Raw genomic sequence first — 18,253 nt, forward strand, 5'->3', positions numbered from 1 at the left:
GGCGCCCTCCCTCCCTGTGTTAGGGACCTCCCTCCCTGTGTTAGGGACCGCCCTCCCTCCCTGTATTAGAGACCGCCCTCCCTCTCTGTGTTAGGGACCTCCCTCCCTGTGTTAGGGACCGCCCTCCCTCCCTGTATTAGAGACCGCCCTCCCTCTCTGTGTTAGGGACCTCCCTCCCTCCCTGTGTTAGGGACCGCCCTCCCTCCCTGTATTAGGGACCGCCCTCCCTCCCTGTATTGGGAACCGCCCTCCCTCCCTGTATTGGGAACCGCCCTCCCTCTCTGTATTAGGGACCTCCCTCCCTGTATTGGGAACCGCCCTCCCTCCCTGTGTTAGGGACCGCCCTCCCTCCCTGTATTAGGGACCGCCCTCCTCCCTGTATTAGGGACCGCCCTCCTCCCTGTATTGGGAACCGCCCTCCCTCTCTGCAGACATGTGCATGGATCCGAGTGATGGATCTATGATCTCAGTGGATCTCGAAGCAAATTACAGGTTGGGATCTATGATCCCACCGGATTCGGCGTGAAAAATGCATCTTGGATCTATGATCTCATATGATCTGATGATAAATTAAGAACATGGATCTATGATCTGAGTGGATCCCACCAGGCACCACATTTGAAACCATGTTTTAAAGGGTCTCTATGCCAATAAGTGACACAAAACTATGGATTATGACGTGCGATCACATAACATCACTAAAACAGAACGTTTGTGAGTTGAAACAAGTGCTTTTTTGGGATATAGGTATGTGTTGACAAAAGATAAGTGAGGATCTATGATCTCACTGGATCTCAAGCAAAAAATGAGACACGGATCTGTGATCCATACGGATCTCTCGATAAATTACAGAAGTGGATCTATGATCCCGTTGGATCCGAGATCAGGATCCGTGGGATCAGATCCCAGATCCATTTTCTCGGATCCATGCACATGTCTGCCTCTCTGCATTAGGGACCGCCCTCCCTGTATTAGGGACCGCCCTCCCTCATTGTATTAGGGACCGCCCTCCCCCCTGTATTAGAGACCGCCTTCCCTCCCTGTATTGGGAACCGCCCTCCCTCTCTGTATTAGGGACCTCCCTCCCTGTATTGGGAACCGCCCTCCCTCCCTGTGTTAGGGACCGCCCTCCCTCCCTGTATTAGGGACCGCCCTCCTCCCTGTATTGGGAAGCGCTCTCCCTCTCTGTATTAGGGACCGCCCTCCCTGTATTAGGGACCGCCCTCCCTCATTGTATTAGGGACCGCCCTCCCCCCTGTATTAGAGACCGCCTTCCCTCCCTGTATTGGGAACCGCCCTCCCTCTCTGTATTAGGGACCTCCCTCCCTGTATTGGGAACCGCCCTCCCTCCCTGTGTTAGGGACCGCCCTCCCTCCCTGTATTAGGGACCGCCCTCCTCCCTGTATTGGGAAGCGCTCTCCCTCTCTGTATTAGGGACCGCCCTCCCTGTATGAGGGACCGCCCTCCCTCATTGTATTAGGGACCGCCCTCCCTCCCTGTATTAGAGACCGCCTTCCCTCCCTGATGCGGCCTGTATCAGAGTCCTGTATTAGGACCCGGGCGGAGCTGATGTAGCCTGTATCAGAGTCCTGCATTAGGGACCTGTATTAGGGGCCCTGCATCAGGGCCGATCCCCAACCCTCGCCCCTCGTCCGACAGCTTCGTTCCGGCAGGTGGAAGAGGAAGGGGGCATCGCGAACCTGGCCCAAATGACCAGGCCAGCAATCTTGTACTCAGAGCCTGTCATTTGACCAGCCTGGCATGGCCAATCCATATCGGCCCGAGAAGTTACCTCAGTGCTCTCTTTAGAGCTGACAAGTAACACGTTGATCTGAAAAAAGAGACGCTGGTCTGAACCTGTTTCTGTTGTGTCGCTCTGCCTTTGGGTGGCTCTGTGACCGGGCCGCCCTCCCTCCGTCCTCCCGGCGGCCGCTCTTTTCTCTGCCCTTGCCCATCTTGGACCAGCCAGATCCACTGACCTGTCCTAGACGCCTTACCGCCCCTCGCAGTAGCGCCGCCGGAATATCGCTCTGAGCTCGGCTGTAAGTCGCTGATTTGCAATTGTCTGGCATTGCCCGCGATATTCTGTCGCCTGACATCTCCCTCGGTTAGCTGACCCAACCTGACCTCTCTGCCGCCGGTCGCAGGGCCACGATACTGAACACACTGACCTAACCTGACCTTGGCTCACCTGACCTGACCTGACGGTGTCATCTGTCACCAGCCGCGAGTATCCCTGTTAGGAAGCTGTTGCAATGCAATATGAGAGAGAGACCCCACTGACCTGACCTGACCTGACCTGATCGGACCTGACCTGACCTGAGCTGAGCTGACCGTTGTCTGTGCGCCGGCAGCCGCGGGTGCCGCTGAACCGGATGGTCAGCATGGAGCAGCGCTGGCAGGACCTGGCCAGTGTGCTGCTGCTGCCGGCTGGCCAGGAGGCGCCGGCGCCGGCCGGGACTCAGCTGCGCCCGCTGCCGACCGGGCCGGGCCCGCTGCCGACCGGACACGGACTGCTGCCGGGCGGCTTCATCCCAGACACAGGTCAGTAGCATAGCGGGTCAGTGTGGTGGTGGTGGTGGGGGGGGGGGGTCATTGAGAGCAGCGGGTCAGTGGGGGTCACGGGTCAGGGGTTCACGGGTGCTGGGTGGTTGTGTTGGGAGGTGTGAGACGATGGGGGACAGAAAGAACTAGGAATATTTTCTTCTTGTTCAGGGAACAGGGAAGTTACGTGTTCACATTCCATTGCAACAGCACACTGCCCGGGTGTTGGTTTACACCAAGGTTTACACCGACCGGCCTTCTGACACCCCCTCCCTCCCCCTCAGGAGCGCTGGCTCAGCCGGCGGCCCCACTCAGCCTGCCCTCCGGCGGGCCGCCGCTGCTGGACGACGGTGGCGCCTCCGGCGGCGAGCTGACGTACTTCCAGCTGTCGCCGGCCGGTGTGCCGGGCCAGGCGGCCGGCGCGGCCGGCGGCTCGCCGCTGGACCAGGACGAGGCGTTCCTCTCGCAGCTGCTCGGGGTCGACCAGCTCGACCTGTCGACGATGCCCATCACGGAGCTTGGTGGGTGCGGAGGACGGACGGCCCGGGCTCACTGGGCAGTGGACAGTGTCGCACGGAGGCCGGGTCGGTCGGCCGGCGAGACCTCTGCTCGAGCCCACAGTGGGCCAGGCGCTTCAAAAAAGCGGAATTAAATCAATGAGCACAGCTGCGGTGCCAAAAATGATTCGTTACAGGGTAAAATATCATGCTAAAGCCGAATCCGATATCCATTTTCAAATTTGATTGGTTACGCAAGGTCACTGACCTATGACGTCATTATTTAATTTCTGCGCTGCACACATGCCTGGGACAGGCGGGCACTATGCTGCATTGGCCGCGCGTTTGCAGTCTTTTCGTGGTTTCAAGCGTTCAAACATGTGATATGATGTTGGTCCCATGCTTTAGGGTGGGTGTAAAGGTCACCTGAAGGTCAGGTCAGGTCATTGACCTTCGATGACCTCGGTTCACTTTTTCGAGTTTTACATGTTTCTGGGCTAGTTTTTGGAGCTGAATTCGAATTTAGGAACCATTTGAACATTTACGAAGTAGTTTTGGTGCCTTCGTAACATGTTACGAAGCTGTCAGAGGCGGGTTGACACCTACTACGAATACCCGGCAGGACCCATACTGGTTGACCTGACCTGAGCTGACCCGACCTGGCCTAAATGCATGAAGACATCATCTGTGATCAAAACTAACATGATATTCGTGATCAGCATCCCGAAAAACCCCTTAGCAGCCACACTATACGACGTTCTAACAGGTCCCGACTTTCGGGCCATTGACCTGACCTCAGAGGTCACCATTTGACCTATGACCTTAAAACCGGGTACCGTTGGCTTTGTCTCGTGACGACCTACACGATGGTTTTTTCCGCGAGGCTCTAGCTCAATTAGGGGCCAAACGCGAGGAGGGTCGCATCCCCCTGTGCCGTCGAGGGATGCAAAACGGCCTATGCCGGCGAGGGTTAAACCCTTATTTGTCCATTTCGCGCAAAAATGCGCAAAATATTTGCATTGGGCAGCAAGCTATACACCTTGAGGAAAGTCAGGCAGCAAATATCTTCGTGTTGTTCGGTGACGTTTTCTTTATATCCTTATATAAATTCATTGCGTCGTTGCACTACCACGGTTCCGAACAGGCACTGTAAACCCCACCGCTACTAGTAAGCATGAAATAGTTCCCGGGAACTTGAGTACGAGAAACATGCGCAGAAATACCGGCTGTTTTTTTAAAGCTATTTTGTACGGAATAACTTTAATGATTTTACGCTGAGAGCTTTTGAATCGGGGGAACGGAAAATGGTACACAGCAGTCATTTCCATCTCCAGTCGGTAAGTCCTACTTTGCGACGTTATAGCATTATCTGCCTTGACATTGGGGAAAGGAAACTTGCTTATTCGGAAACTTTGGACATTTTTACAATACTCTATCCCATAATTACAGGAATTTCACCGAAGTTGATTTTCGACTTAATTCCGCTTTTTTGATGCGCCTGGCCCACTGTGTCGAGCCGCTCCACCGCTCGCTGTATACCTACTGCTGATGGGGATCAGTTTGTGCCGCTCCTTTATTTGTTATCTGAGCGCTAGGCCTGTGTTTGGCTGTTTATCTGAGGTGACGCTACCTGTCGTCCACCCCGCGATAATCCCTGTGTTTCACGGCGGCCGGCGTGTGACGCTGCTACTGTGCTGTCGGCAGCGCCCCAGGACTGGAGTTCCGGCAGTCAGGGTGCCGGCGGCGGCAGTCCGTCCCAGTCACCCTCCGGCGGACAGTCCCAGTGAGTAGCGGACTGACGCGGCGCCCGCCGAGCCGCCTCAGACGCGGCACAGGGCGAGCCGTGTCAGAGGGAGAGACGTGTCACAGGGAGAGTCGTGTCAGAGGGAGAGCCGTGTCACAGGGCGGGAGAGCCGTGTCACAGGGAGTCGTGTCACAGGGTGGGAGAGCCGCGTGGCAGGCGTGGTACTGTGACTCAGCGTGTGTGGGGCGATCATTTTTATCAGGTTAGATGTGATTGTAACGGGTTGACACCCGTTGTTGGCTAGGTGATGCTGGGAACTTTAATGCACGAACACCCACGCAACACCTTAAGAAAGTTCATGCAGGGACACCGAACGCAACAGCATACAATGCAGAAGCATCGATGTAGGAGGGCTTATTTTCTTTCCTGGTCCCGCCCTCATATGAACAGCTGGCGCTTATAACATCAGAATTGTGGCTTGTGACAGGGGGACACGGCTGAATATGTTGTATGGTTGTAAGGAGCTGTGTGTTTTGTTCTCGCCCGACTACCCGCCTTCCCTGACCCGCCCCAGGCCCTCCTCCCCGCCGGCCTCTAGTGGGCCGCCGGCCCGTGACGCCCCTGTCCCCCTGACCAGGTCGTCCCCGCCGGTCCGTGACGCCCCTGTCCCCTCGCCAGGTCGTCCCCGCCGGTCCATGTCCCCCTGACCAGGTCGTCCCCGCCGGTCCGTGACGCCCCTGTCCCCCTGACCAGGTCGTCCCCGCCGGTCCGTGACGCCCCTGTCCCCCTGACCAGGTCGTCCCCGCCGGTCCGTGACACCCCTGTCCCCCTGACCAGGTCGTCCCCGCCGGTCCGTGACGCCCCTGTCCCCCTGACCAGGTCGTCCCCGCCGGCCCGTAACGCCCCTGTCCCCCTGACCAGGTCGTCCCCGCCGGCCCGTAACGCCCCTGTCCCCTCGCCAGGTCGTCCCCGACGGGTCAGTTTGGCGCCGGCCCGGGGCGCTCGGCGGGCCCGACCGGCGGCGCCGGCTCGGACGCGCGCGGCCGCTCGCCCCGGCTGCCCGTGGCGCAGAAGAAACACCAGATGTACGGAAAGCGCATCTTCCAGAGCCAGGACGGTACGTGCCCGCCTGCAGTTCGGCGTGCGGTGGGGGGGGGGGGGGGGGGGCTGTGGGATGTTTGTTGAGCATCCCGGGTGAAGTGAGCTGTCCCTTTGTAGTCGCGATTATAATACTATGTATTCCTTTGATGCCGTGACTCGTGAGCCGCGCTGCCGTCCGACCACCATCTTGAACAGAGGTGCTCGCCCTGTCTACCGACTGTCAGCGGTCTCTGGTGCCCGCCCGGCTGTCTGTTTGACCGGTGCCTTTCCCGCAGGCGCGTTCGATGACTCGAGTGCGTCGAGCGACGTGTGCACGTCGCCGTGCCGTCCGACCAGCTCGCCGGCGCCGGCGGCGCACCGGTACGGCACGGAGGGCGGCCTGGGCGCCGCGCTGCCGGCGGCCGGGGCGCCGGCGCCCCCGCAGGCCGCCGCCGCCGCCGACATCGCCGAGATCAAGTACAGCCGCACACCGCAGTTCACCCGCATGGTGAGGGGGAGATGGGTACGGCAGTGGGAGAGGTAGGGGGAGACGGGTACGGCAGGGGAGAGGTAGGGGAGACGGGTACAGCAGGGGAGAGATAGGGGAGACGGGTACGGCAGGGGAGAGATAGGGGGAGGCGGGTACGGCAGGGGAGAGATAGATGGAGACGGGTACGGCAGGGGAGAGAATGGGGGAGACGGGTACGGCAGTGGGAGAGATAGGGGGAGGCGGGTACGGCAGGGAGAGATAGGGAAATGGTGAGGGGGAGACGGGTACAGCAGGCGGAGAAATAGGGGGAGACGGGTACGGCAGGGAGAGAGATAGGGGGAGACGGGTACGGCAGGGAGAGAGATAGGGGGAGACGGGTACGGCAGGGAGAGAGATAGGGGGAGACGGGTATGGCAGGGGAGAGATATGGGAATGGTGAGGGGGTGACGGGTACGGCAGGCGGTGGGTCAGTGCTATCGCTGCGCCGACCATGCCCAAGTAGCCGGGGAAGTCGGGAGAGTCGGCACAGTCGCCGGATGTTGACGCTGACTGGGTTTCTGTGCGGGCTGGCTCCGTGCACCCCAAGTGGGCTGGCTCCGTGCGCTGTCGGTTTCGTTTGCTGACTGGCGGGTGGTTCCGTGCGCTGTTGGTTTAGTGCGCTGACTGGCGGCTGGTTCCGTGCACTGTTGTCGGTTTGGTATGTTCGTTTGCTGACTGTCGGCTGGTTCCGTGCGCTGTTGGTTTCGTTTGCTGACTGGCGGCTGGTTTCGTGCGCTGTTGTCGGTTTCGTTTGCTGACGGCTGGGTGTTGCTCTGTTCCAGTCGCCGGCGGAGCAGTTGGATTCGGTGGCTCACAACCACAGCTACCACCAGCCCGCGTCCGTGGAGAGCGGGAGCGACTCCGACCGGCCCGTGGCCAGGGACAAAGGTGAGACACTGAGACACCGAGACACAGAGACACCGAGACACCGCACCGACACTGAGACACCGAGACACTGAGACACTGAGACACTGAGACACTGACACACTGATACCGACACTGAGACACACTAATATTAATTTTTGCATGTGTTAGTTGCTTTTACAGCAGTTGCTCGGGGTCCCTCCCACCACCACCACCGGTAGGTCCGCCGCTGTTACTGTCACTGTTCGGTCCGCCACTGTCACCTGTCGGTCCGCCATTCTCACCTGTCGATCCGCCGCTGACGCCCCCCTCCCCCCCCCCCCCCGCCGCTCCCCGTAGTGGCCGATAAGAAGCCAGCGGAGCGCGTGTCGCGCGACGAGAAGCGTCTGCGCTCCATGGAGATTCCGCTGACGGCCGACGAGATCGTGCACATGCCCATGGACGACTTCAACGAGCGGCTGGCCAAGCTGCAGCTGAGCGAGGCGCAGCTCAGCCTGGTGCGCGACGTCCGCCGGCGCGGCAAGAACAAGGTGGGCGGCTGGGGGCGGCAGAGGAGCGGCTAAGGGCGGCTGAGGGCGGCTGGGGGCGGCAGGGGGCGGCTATGGGGGCAACTGTGGACTGTGGGCTGTTTGCTGCTGTGGGCTGGGGCTGGATGTGAGTGCGGCTGTCGGAGACTTTTATGTTTCGAAAAAGGTAAGCTAATTGTTTCTTTTTTATGAGTGGTCATATGGACTCGGTTGTTGACCACTGCGGCGGCGCGGTGTACCGCTGGCCCGGCGCCGCTCCGTGTGGACTCTGTCAGACCGTCCCTCCCGCCCTCCCGCCACTGCAGCTGGCCGCCCAGAACTGCCGCAAGCGCAAGCTGGACCAGATCACCTCGCTGACGGAGGACCTGCAGAAGGTGCGCGACGAGCGCCAGCGCATCCTGGCCGAGCACCAGTACCTGACGGACGTGCGCGCACGCATCCGCGACAAGTACGCGCAGCTGCACCGGCATGTCTTCCAGGTACGAGTACAGACGAGTAGGTACACGGGGCCGCCGCGGGGCGGGGCTGGGCGGGGGTCTCTATACCCAACCATTGTCAGGGGGGAGGGGCTCGTCGGGGGGTCCTTACCCTGATCTTGAAGCGACTGGTCTCTGCAAGCTGTTTGACTGTGTGCTGGATAGTACCACATATGCATTTTGAAGCGCTCCGGCTTTCCCCGATATTTATGCACTCAACATTTTATAATCGCTACTTTTCTCGGAACATTGCAGTTTGAGTTGCCTTTTGCATTTGTCCCTCCTGTGTGGTCGGGTAACACGTTCTCTGACAGTACTGGACCGCGCTGACGCCCTCAGTCTACCCTCCGTCCGCCCTCAGTCCCTGACTCCCTCTGTCCGCCCTCAGTCGCTGACTCCCTCCTCTACTCAGTCGCTGACTCCCTCCTCTACTCAGTCGCTGACTCCCTCCCTCCTCCCTCAGTCACTGACTCCCTCCGCCCGCCCTCAGTCGCTGACTTCCTCCCTCCTCCCTCAGTCGCCGACTCCCTCCGTCCGCCCTCAGTCGCCGACTCCCTCCGTCCGCCCTCAGTCGCTGACTCCCTCTGTACTCAGTCTCTGACTCCCCCCGCCCGCCCTCAGTCACTGACTCCCTCCGTCCGCCCTTAGTCTCTGACTCTCTCCGTCCGCCCTCAGTCGCTGACTCCCTCCTCTACTCAGTCGCTGACTCCCTCCGTCCGCCCTCAGTCGCTGACTCCCTCCGTCCTCCCTCAGTCTCTGACTCCCTCTGTCCTCCCTCAGTCACTGACTCCCTCCTCTGTACCAGTCACTGACTCCCTCCTGTACTCAGTCACTGACTCCCTCCTCTACTCAGTCACTGACTCCCTCCGCCCTCAGTCGCTGACTCCCTCCTCTACTCAATCACTGACTCCCTCCTCTACTCAGTCACTGACTCCCTCCGTCCTCCCTCAGTCGCTGACTCCCTCCCTCCGCCCTCAGTCGCTGACTCCCTCCGTCCGCCCTCAGTCGCTGACTCCCTCAGTCCGCCCTCAGTCGCTGACTCCCTCCTCTATACTCAGTCTCTGACTCCCTCCGTCCGCCCTCAGTCGCTGATTCCCTCCCTTTGCCCTCAGTCGCTGCGGGACGCCGACGACCAGCCGTATTCACCATCCGAGTACAGTCTGCAGCTGTCTGCCGACGGCGACGTGCTGCTGGTGCCGCGCGGCCCCGCCAGGGGCGCTGCCATCGTGCCCTCGGCTGCCGTCGACCCGGCCGCTCGCCATAAACCGCGCGGCGCCGGCCAGTGACCGGACAGAGCTCAGAGAGAGAGCGCGAGGGAGGCAGGGAGGCAGGTGCGGGTGGGTAGAGGGCGAGGAGACCCCTCTCCCTCACAGGGAGCCGGCGGAGAGGCGCAGTGCCTTGGATTGTTAAATGGGACGTGGCAAACGGGACGGGTGTTTTGGTGTGCAAATGCGGCCTTATCTGTGGGAAGTAGGGCCAAACGCAAACGACAGGCCTTAGCGTTTGCGACTTACGGTTATAGCCACCGTGTGATAGGGAGCTGTATGGGGCGTCAGAGCCGCCTGCGCTGCGTGTGTGTATGTGTGTGTGTTGGGCGTGCTTACCGACCCTGGGTGCGGGTCCCGGCGGACGTCGGCTACTTTATACCTGCCGGGCGGAGCGGAAACCGCCGCGGAAACTGACACTGAAGCTCTAGCACACGACTCTATCTTTGCTGAGGGGCCTCTTCTGGGCGCCTTACCGAGTGTTCTGGTCGCGCACCGTCGAGCTGGCCACAGCCGTGCCACTGAGGCGAGCCGTGAACGCCCTGCGGACCGGGGGAGGGGGGCTATGGGTGAACGCACGGGTCGTCAGCGTCTGTATGCGTGACGTGGGACAGGGGGCCGGGTATGCTGTCAGTGTCTGTGTGACGTCAGTGTGTGTGTGTGACGTCAGACGGGGGCCGGGTATGATATCAGTGTGTGCATGGGTGGCGATTTCTGCCGGGTTGGGTGTGCCCGAGCTCTTCAAATTCCCCGCCAGCTCGGCCGGCTTGGCTTTGGAGCCCCAACAGACGGCGCGGGTCAAGGTCACCGCTAGGGCGGCGGCGGATTTGCTGCGCCCGGGCACCCCCAGCTCGGCAGAAATCGACACCCATGAGTGTGTGTCTGTGTGACTTCAGACGGGGGCGGATACCGGGGGGACGCTGCGCATGTGATGGAAGTGCGCGGCCGATGTGATGATGATGATGATGATATGCCTTATTGGGCCCGTTGAAATACCTGACTTTATTGCTGGCGGCGCGCAGTAGGTGCGCCGCCGCCGCCGCGGAGCTGTTTTATTCGGGATCTGGACAGTGCCGCGGGTGTGGGCGCGGGGTCCGTGCCCAATACACTGGCGGTACGCTGACACTCCTGTCTGACGAGCGAGCGCTGATCGGATCGGCTAGCCGGCGTCCGTGCTGGACACCCGAGGTGCCTGGAAAAAAGACGGCAGCTTCGCGTGAGAAGCTGCGATGGACATGAACGGTCAAGGTTGAACGTTATCAGTCAAAATTAATGTCATACTCGTATCCACAGGCAATAGTTACGGTGATACGCTACACGTCCAGTGATGGAGTATTCAACATTCATATAATATATAGCATTTCGCTCTAGGTCTTTAAGTTGACGTCAGAAGTGGTATAAAAGGCACAATCGCGTGACGATCGGACGACACGGCGAAAGTACCCGTGCCCGTGGGTTCTGCTATAACAGCCCGTCTGAATCGCAGCTGGCGACTTGATGGGAGCGAGTCACTGAGGAGACGGCTGGCTGCCTCTCAGAAGTACCGAAAGGGTAGGGCAGTGATTGGTATCACCGCTGCCACCGCTCGTGTATGCGGACTGCAGAGGTGCACAAATAGCCCAGCCTGTCTCCTACAGTCTCCGATAGCTCCGACTTGTCTCACCGATTATCCCTAAGGATATCCCAAATATATCTACCTATATTTGCTTTCAAGGAAAACTGGCCATATCGCAATTACCAATATTTACCAGAACTAGACGTTCCTTCTAAAATATGTTTTCTTTTGGGCATATCCTTCGCTGCTTTAGGTTAAGTGCGGGGCTGGGCTTGGTACTTACACCTCCCCCTGAAATGCACTGGTTCACTGTTAACGACCCAAAATTGACTAGAGTGAGGCTTTTATTGGTTGTTGGCTGTGTCTGTTAGCACTGGGAAGCACTACCCTACCCTCATAAACCGCTCGGACACTCAATTAATTTTCTGCCATTGGAGAGGAGAAAGCCTCTGGTTTTGATTCGGATAATAGGTACGATAGTACCTATTAAATGACGTCTATCGGAAACCCACAGATTTAGGATTATGTTTGAACGGTAGCAGCCAGTGTCCGGATAGATACAAAGACAGTGTGATAAGGCTTATATACACAGGCTATAAAACACTGTTCTTCTTGGACCGGGTTAGACAGTGAACTGAGGAGATTCAAGCAGCTTCTTGCGAACAACAACTACCCAGTACCTACAGGTGGTAAACAGGCACATCCGTGACGCGATCTCAAAGTACATAGGTACGTATCACCTCCACGTCCTCAAAACGAACAGGCGACAACAATAAACTGTTTTACAAGAACAGCATGTCCCTGGCCTACAAGACAGACGAAAAGGTTCTCCGTAACATCGTGAGCAAATTCTGCAAGCCCGTAAACTCCAGTAACCTCTTGAAACTGATAATCTATTATCTTTGTTTGTTTTGTTGGGTTAGGCCCTTTCGGTCGACAAGACCATTGCAGAGCCGGAAGGATGATAGGAATTAGGGGGAGACATTGGTCTGCGCAGGCATCCTAGTGAGTCGCCGGGGCTGAGCCCGTCCAGAGGACAGGCCACCCAGCCCCAAGGCACTCACTGCACCCGGCTACGGGGTGCGCTCCCTCAGGAGCAGCGGTGCCGCTCCAAGGGAGCAGCCCGCATGAGATAAAGTTGCCTGTCCAGCCCGGAGGAGGGTTGTGGCGTGGAGGAGAAGGATTTCAGTATCCTGAGGATAGAAGCACGGATAGGTGATAATCTATTATCAGAGCCCAACCACCCACTCACTCGTGATGGCAAACAACCTGCCGAGTGTCACAAGACAGGTCAGTACTAAAACAATCCGATGTAGTTTACCAATACACATGCACCTTCGGAGACTGTGCGCTCCGAAACAATGGTACCTACTTACATAGGATTGACGACAACCTCCTTCAGCAGACGCATCACTTTGCACTTGCAAAACGGTTGACCCAAGACACACACTCAGAACTAGGGGAAGTTGGGGCAATGCCGGAGTTAGGGCGAAGCCGAAATTCGAGATATTTCGAAAACCGTAAGACATGGATGCCACCTGTCAGTGATGCTCTGAAGCTTAAGTGACTACAATTATCGCATGTTTGTTACGAGTCGTCGTTCGGAATACTTCGACTGTGAGGGCGCCAAGAGCGTTTTCAAGGTACCTACGTTTCCCTTGTACTACATGCGCCTTTGAAGCTGCATTTTTTACTCATTATGCTACCGTTTGTCTGGCCAATTCGGTCAAGTAATCTTTAGCATGTCTTTGCATAAGTGTGCTGCCTATTTGAAATTTATACAGCACGTTGAAAAGTTATGGGCCTGCAAATGAAAGTATGGCTGGCTGGGATAATGCCGAAAACGTGCGATTACGCACGTGTTAAAAGCACGCTACGTGGACTTTACTGCTGTAGAATAGCAACGCGTATTTTTAGTCACACAAATTACACTTTCAACCGACACAACGGCCTGTTACCTATAAGGAATGATTTACCTGGCATTTTCTTATTATATCACACAATTATAACTTCCAGTGTCCACCGCGTCCTCAAGCTCTTGAAACGTGTGTCAGCTTTGATGAATTCTGGATAAAGTTTGAGATAAAATGGCAAAACCAGGGCACTAAAGAGTCGGGTACTCCAAAGTTTTTCCTAGTATATACTAGAATTATACTATATCATCTAGAAAAACAACTAGAACTGGGAGCTTTTTACTATATACCGAAAATTATCCTAGGATATGGCTGCGCTGAAGCGCGGCGCAGCTGGCGCTCGTGTTTCAATACATTGCGCTTCATATTCATATTCATATTCATATTTATACACAAGGCGGCTTGCTTCTTGCGGGGAGGACGTGGCAAGAACAGCTGATTGACTTTCTAGTGGTGACGTGGCGGTGGAAGACATCTTGGATCTTTAAGTTTTTGGTTTCAGTTTTGTTTAATTTCAATTCGTTCATCATTTATAAAATCCCAGTGCACAACGGTATGTAAAATGAAGCCGGGAAGGCCCGGTAAACGGGTGAGGGCTGATGAATCTTTTTTCGATCAAGGAAACAATGAAAACTCCGGGTCGTACCTCAAAATCAAACTCCTCTCGGGGAAAACACTTAAATCCAGAGGCTGGCCATGGGTGCAGTTAGGTGTTAGAGGTGTCCTGGGGGATGTTGACAAGTTGGAAAAGGCTAGTTTTTTGACTGATGGATCTTTGCTCGTCAAAACGAAACATGCTCTCCAAACTGAAAAGTTTCTGAAAGTTAGGAAATTTGCAAATGAGGACTGTGAAGTATTGAAAGATGAAAGGCTGAACACATCACGGGGCACTATTCGTGCATATGACTTAGAAGAACTTAGCGAGGACGAGGTGGTCCAGTGGCTAAAGGACTTTGGGGTTGTTGGAGCAAAGCGCTTCACCAGGAAAGTGAATGGACAAACACAAGGGACCCCAACCCTGCTACTTACCTTTGACAGACCATCCTGCCCAACAAAACTGCAAATGGACTATGTGACATACCACGTGCACACGTATATACCAAACCCCCTGCTGTGCTACCGGTGCGGCAAATTTGGGCATGCTCAGGAGCGATGCACTAAAGACAAGGTATGTCTAAACTGTGGACAAATGCCTCATGAGGGAGAATGCACGCCCCAGTGCATCAACTGCCGACGCACTGATCATGGGTGTCAATCTCATGACTGTGAAACATGGCAGAAAGAGAAAGAAATATGTAGGATCAAAGTGGAAGAGGAGGTATCTTTCAGCCAAGCCAGGAAACTGTATGATGACCGCCATGAGCCCCCTGTTCTCAGAAATTATGCTGCCACTGTGCGCACTCCACATATTACTGGAAGGCAGGAGGATGAGGAGTTGAAAGGAAAGGTAGAAAAGCTAGAGAAGAAGGTAGATGAGATGATGACATTGCTCAAAAAACTGACTGAGTCGCAGATCACAGAAAGTACCTCTAAAGGTGCTGCTAGTACAACAGACACAGTACGTGTAAAGGAAACCCAGAGGGATGTATTACAGAGATCGAGAGGTGATGAGACAATGGGAGATGCTACAACAGACAGTGATGAAGGGGAGGTGAATGATACGAGGAAAACTCATGAAATTACGCAACCCATGGAAAGAGATGAGGGAGACGAAATGATTCAGACATGTGACTTGACACAGACAATAGACACAGTGAAAAAGACCAAAGATGCTGCCAAATGGCAGACTGTACAAAGGCAAAAGGGTTTAGGACGAGGAAAAGGCAAAACCAAACCACAGGTATCTGCTTGTCCAGATACCATCCCCCCCGCTCCCCCGCTTGTGAGAGCAGGCATATCCAATGAAAGAGCAGGGGACAAACCCATGACAAGAAAGCAGTCATGGGTAGATATTTCACAAGCGGCATCAGACAACTGATTGGAGTGAATAGTATATTCACTAGTAGCTAGTTAGTTTTTCTTTTCTTTAAAAAAAACAAAACAAAAAAAAAACAAAACAAAAAACAAAAAAACAAAACAAAAAACAAAAAAACTTCTCTAAACTCTAGAGGCAAACACATACTACACCATGGTGAAAATAATGCAATGGAATTGTAGAGCATTGATTGGAAAATGGGCTTCTGTCAAACCCTTCCTTATGACCCAAACATGTGATGTTTACTGTTTACAGGAAACTCACTTCCTTCCATCAGATGAATATGATTTTAACTTGCCGAATTACACAAGGTATGATGTTTTTGGCAATGATGAAAGGAGACAGGGAGGTGTGTGTATATATGTTACTAACAGGATTCCTCACAGACTGATAACTGTGAACACCAACTTACAAGCTGTGGCCTGCTCCATACGAATGGGCAGCTCAACCATGCACATCTGTTCTCTTTACCTACCCCCCACTGAACCTTTACAATATGAAGAGTTGGAAAGTCTGATTAAGCAGCTCCCGGAGCCCATGGTTATCTGTACGGATGCCAACAGTCGTCATATGCTTTGGGGTTCGGATCGATGTGACCGAAGGGGAATGATATGGGAACGTTTGATCAGAACTTTTGGACTCAATGTTCTCAATGATGGTAGTGCTACTAGAATTGATGATTACACTGGGCTGTACTCCCATATCGATCTGACAGTATCTTCAGGATCAGTCGCCCCCCACGCAATGTGGATGACTGAAGATGATCCTCATGACAGTGACCATTTCCCAATTTATATAACACTGAATAATGTTGTTGACCCTTCACAGGACTCAGACATTTTTTATGGATGGAACTTAAATAAAGCAAACTGGAATGAATTTAGAGAAAAGTGTACACTCAACTATGATGATCAACTGGGAGTAGAAAACTGCAAAGTTATGACAGACCTTATTGTCTCAGCAGCAACAGAGACAATACCTAAGAAAACTGGACATGCAAAGTACTGCTGTCCTTGGTGGACAGATGAGTGCAAGAAAGCGATTACAGAACGGAAAAGGCTATTAAACCGATTTAGGAGAAATAGAGAGGTCCCAGGACTATTACTTGAATATAAAAGAGCAAAGGCCAAAGCCAGACAGGTTATTAGGCAGGCCAAGAAAGACTCCTGGCTTAAACTCCTTAGCCTCTTCAATTACCAGACCCCCTTACCCAGGTTGTGGGAGATACTGAGGAAATTCACAAGGAAAACGAGATACAACAGACCTTTACCCGTACTCAGTATAGATGGACGTATTATCGATGATACTTTTGAAGTTGGGAATACACTTGGACGATACTTTGAAAGCATCTCCTCGCAGGAGAACTACTCAGAACATTTTCGTACACGAGTTGATGACATTATTAGAACTATGCCTGATTTCCGTTCTAACAATGCTGAATGCTACAATGACTTATTCACCTTACCTGAACTGACAAACGCCATAAAACGATGTGGAAATACGTCTATAGGACCGGATAGACTGCATTACGCTTTTTTTAAACATATGGGGAATACTCAATACGGAGAACTTCTTAAGATGTTTAACGCAGTCTGGACGGAAGGTATTTTTCCGACAGACTGGTCACATTCATACGTGGTCCCTATCCTGAAACCTGGGAAGCCGGCTTCCAACCCTCAGTCATACAGACCAATTCAACTTACCTCATGCATGGGTAAAATCATGGAAAGAATGATAGCTGAAAGGCTCAAATGGTATACCGAAAACAAAGGAGTGCTATCGAAATACCAGTGTGCCTTCAGGAAAGCACGATGTACGGTCGACCACATTATCAGACTGGAATCAGAGATACGACATGGATTCCTCTACCACAAATATACGTTGGCAGTATTTCTGGATTTTAAAAGTGCTTACAATTTAGTGTCTACCCCTGCCCTCCTTCTAAAGATGTATACATTGGGCTTCCGTGGAAGACTGATGAAATTTGTGGAAAACTACCTGAATGGAAGAACCTTCCAGGTGAAGTGTGGTCGATTATCACAGATTTTTGAACAGGAGAATGGAGTCGTCCAAGGGGGAGTTGTTTCGCCGATACTTTTTAACCTGATGATAAATGATATTTTTGAAGGTATTTCAGATGAGTTCTCCTATGCTATGTATGCAGATGACTGTGCAATTTGGTTACAAGGAAGGCATCTTCCACAACTAATAACAACCATGCAAAACGCACTTGATTCCTTGGTGGAGTGGGCAGATACGTGGGGATTTACTTTCACGCCTACCAAATGTAATGCAGTGATATTTGGACGATATATGAAAAGAACTGAATTAGATCACATTTCCCTACTACGGATTAAAGACGAACCAATTGCATACTGTGACAATGTAAAGTTTCTTGGAGTGTTTCTGGACTCCAAGTTAAACTTGAACAAACATATCCAGTACGTTCGAGCCAGAGCATTGAAACGCATTCCCATATTGAAATGCATATCCGGACGTGAATATGGTGCCGACAGAACCATTCTGTTGAGGATGTACAAATCCCTTATACGTCCCATCCTAGAATATGCCTGTCAGGTCCTTGATGGACCAGCAAACAATGCAGTGCACTCCCTTGAAAGCATACAGAACGCGTGTTTGAGGGTAGCTACAGGAGCATTGCGGACTTCTCCGGTAATGGCACTGCAGGTTGAGTCACATGTACCGCCACTCTTCCTACGACGTTGGGAGATGACTGTCAGATATGCCCTAAAAGTGACAGGATACGATGAACATCCATGTCGAGACTACATTGACGGGACCTTTACTCTACCTGACCTAGAGTGGGGATATATTAAGCGAATATCTGGATTCCCCTTCTATGAACGTCTGCAACATGTCGCCCGAAACCTTCGGATAGTTCTTCCCAATGATGTGACGCTTAAAGCCAGTGCTTACCCTGTATGGCAGCGACACCAGTGTGACGCACATAAACTAATTGAACAGCAGAAGGCTAATTTGGAGAGATGTGATGTTTTGCAGGCCTTTGAAGAGTTTAAGGGTACACACCCTGGATATCATTTCCTTTACACTGACGGTTCGAAAAGTGAAAGGGGCGTGGGATGTGCTTTCGTGCACGGAAACATGCAGTATAAAACGAAACTGAAACGTGACTACTCGATTTTTACAGCTGAGTGTGTTGCTTTGCTCCAAGCTGTACATTATGTCCAACATAACCAACTGGCAAACAGCGTCATTTGTACCGACTCCCTCTCGCTGCTATTAGCCCTGCAAACAAATGAAAG

General features: G+C 53.9%; 1 protein-coding gene across 1 annotated transcript in view; it reads left to right on the forward strand.

Annotated features, from left to right (window-relative positions):
- LOC122363959 (segmentation protein cap'n'collar-like) overlaps nt 1-10,649 on the forward strand; it is a 93,978-nt gene extending 83,329 nt beyond the window's left edge. The window contains exons 7-15 of the mRNA XM_043333839.1: nt 2,355-2,544; nt 2,829-3,065; nt 4,746-4,824; nt 5,748-5,902; nt 6,162-6,373; nt 7,177-7,282; nt 7,598-7,788; nt 8,091-8,264; nt 9,374-10,649. Of these exons, the coding sequence (XP_043189774.1) occupies nt 2,355-2,544; nt 2,829-3,065; nt 4,746-4,824; nt 5,748-5,902; nt 6,162-6,373; nt 7,177-7,282; nt 7,598-7,788; nt 8,091-8,264; nt 9,374-9,547 (1,518 nt within the window). The 3' untranslated portion in view covers nt 9,548-10,649. The remainder of the gene's footprint in view (nt 1-2,354; nt 2,545-2,828; nt 3,066-4,745; nt 4,825-5,747; nt 5,903-6,161; nt 6,374-7,176; nt 7,283-7,597; nt 7,789-8,090; nt 8,265-9,373) is intronic.
- The last annotated feature ends 7,604 nt before the right edge of the window (nt 10,650-18,253 follow it).

The sequence above is a fragment of the Amphibalanus amphitrite genome, unplaced genomic scaffold, assembly GCF_019059575.1.
Source record: "Amphibalanus amphitrite isolate SeventyFive unplaced genomic scaffold, NRLGWU_Aamphi_draft 000649F_arrow, whole genome shotgun sequence".
NCBI classification, from domain to species: domain Eukaryota; kingdom Metazoa; phylum Arthropoda; class Thecostraca; order Balanomorpha; family Balanidae; genus Amphibalanus; species Amphibalanus amphitrite.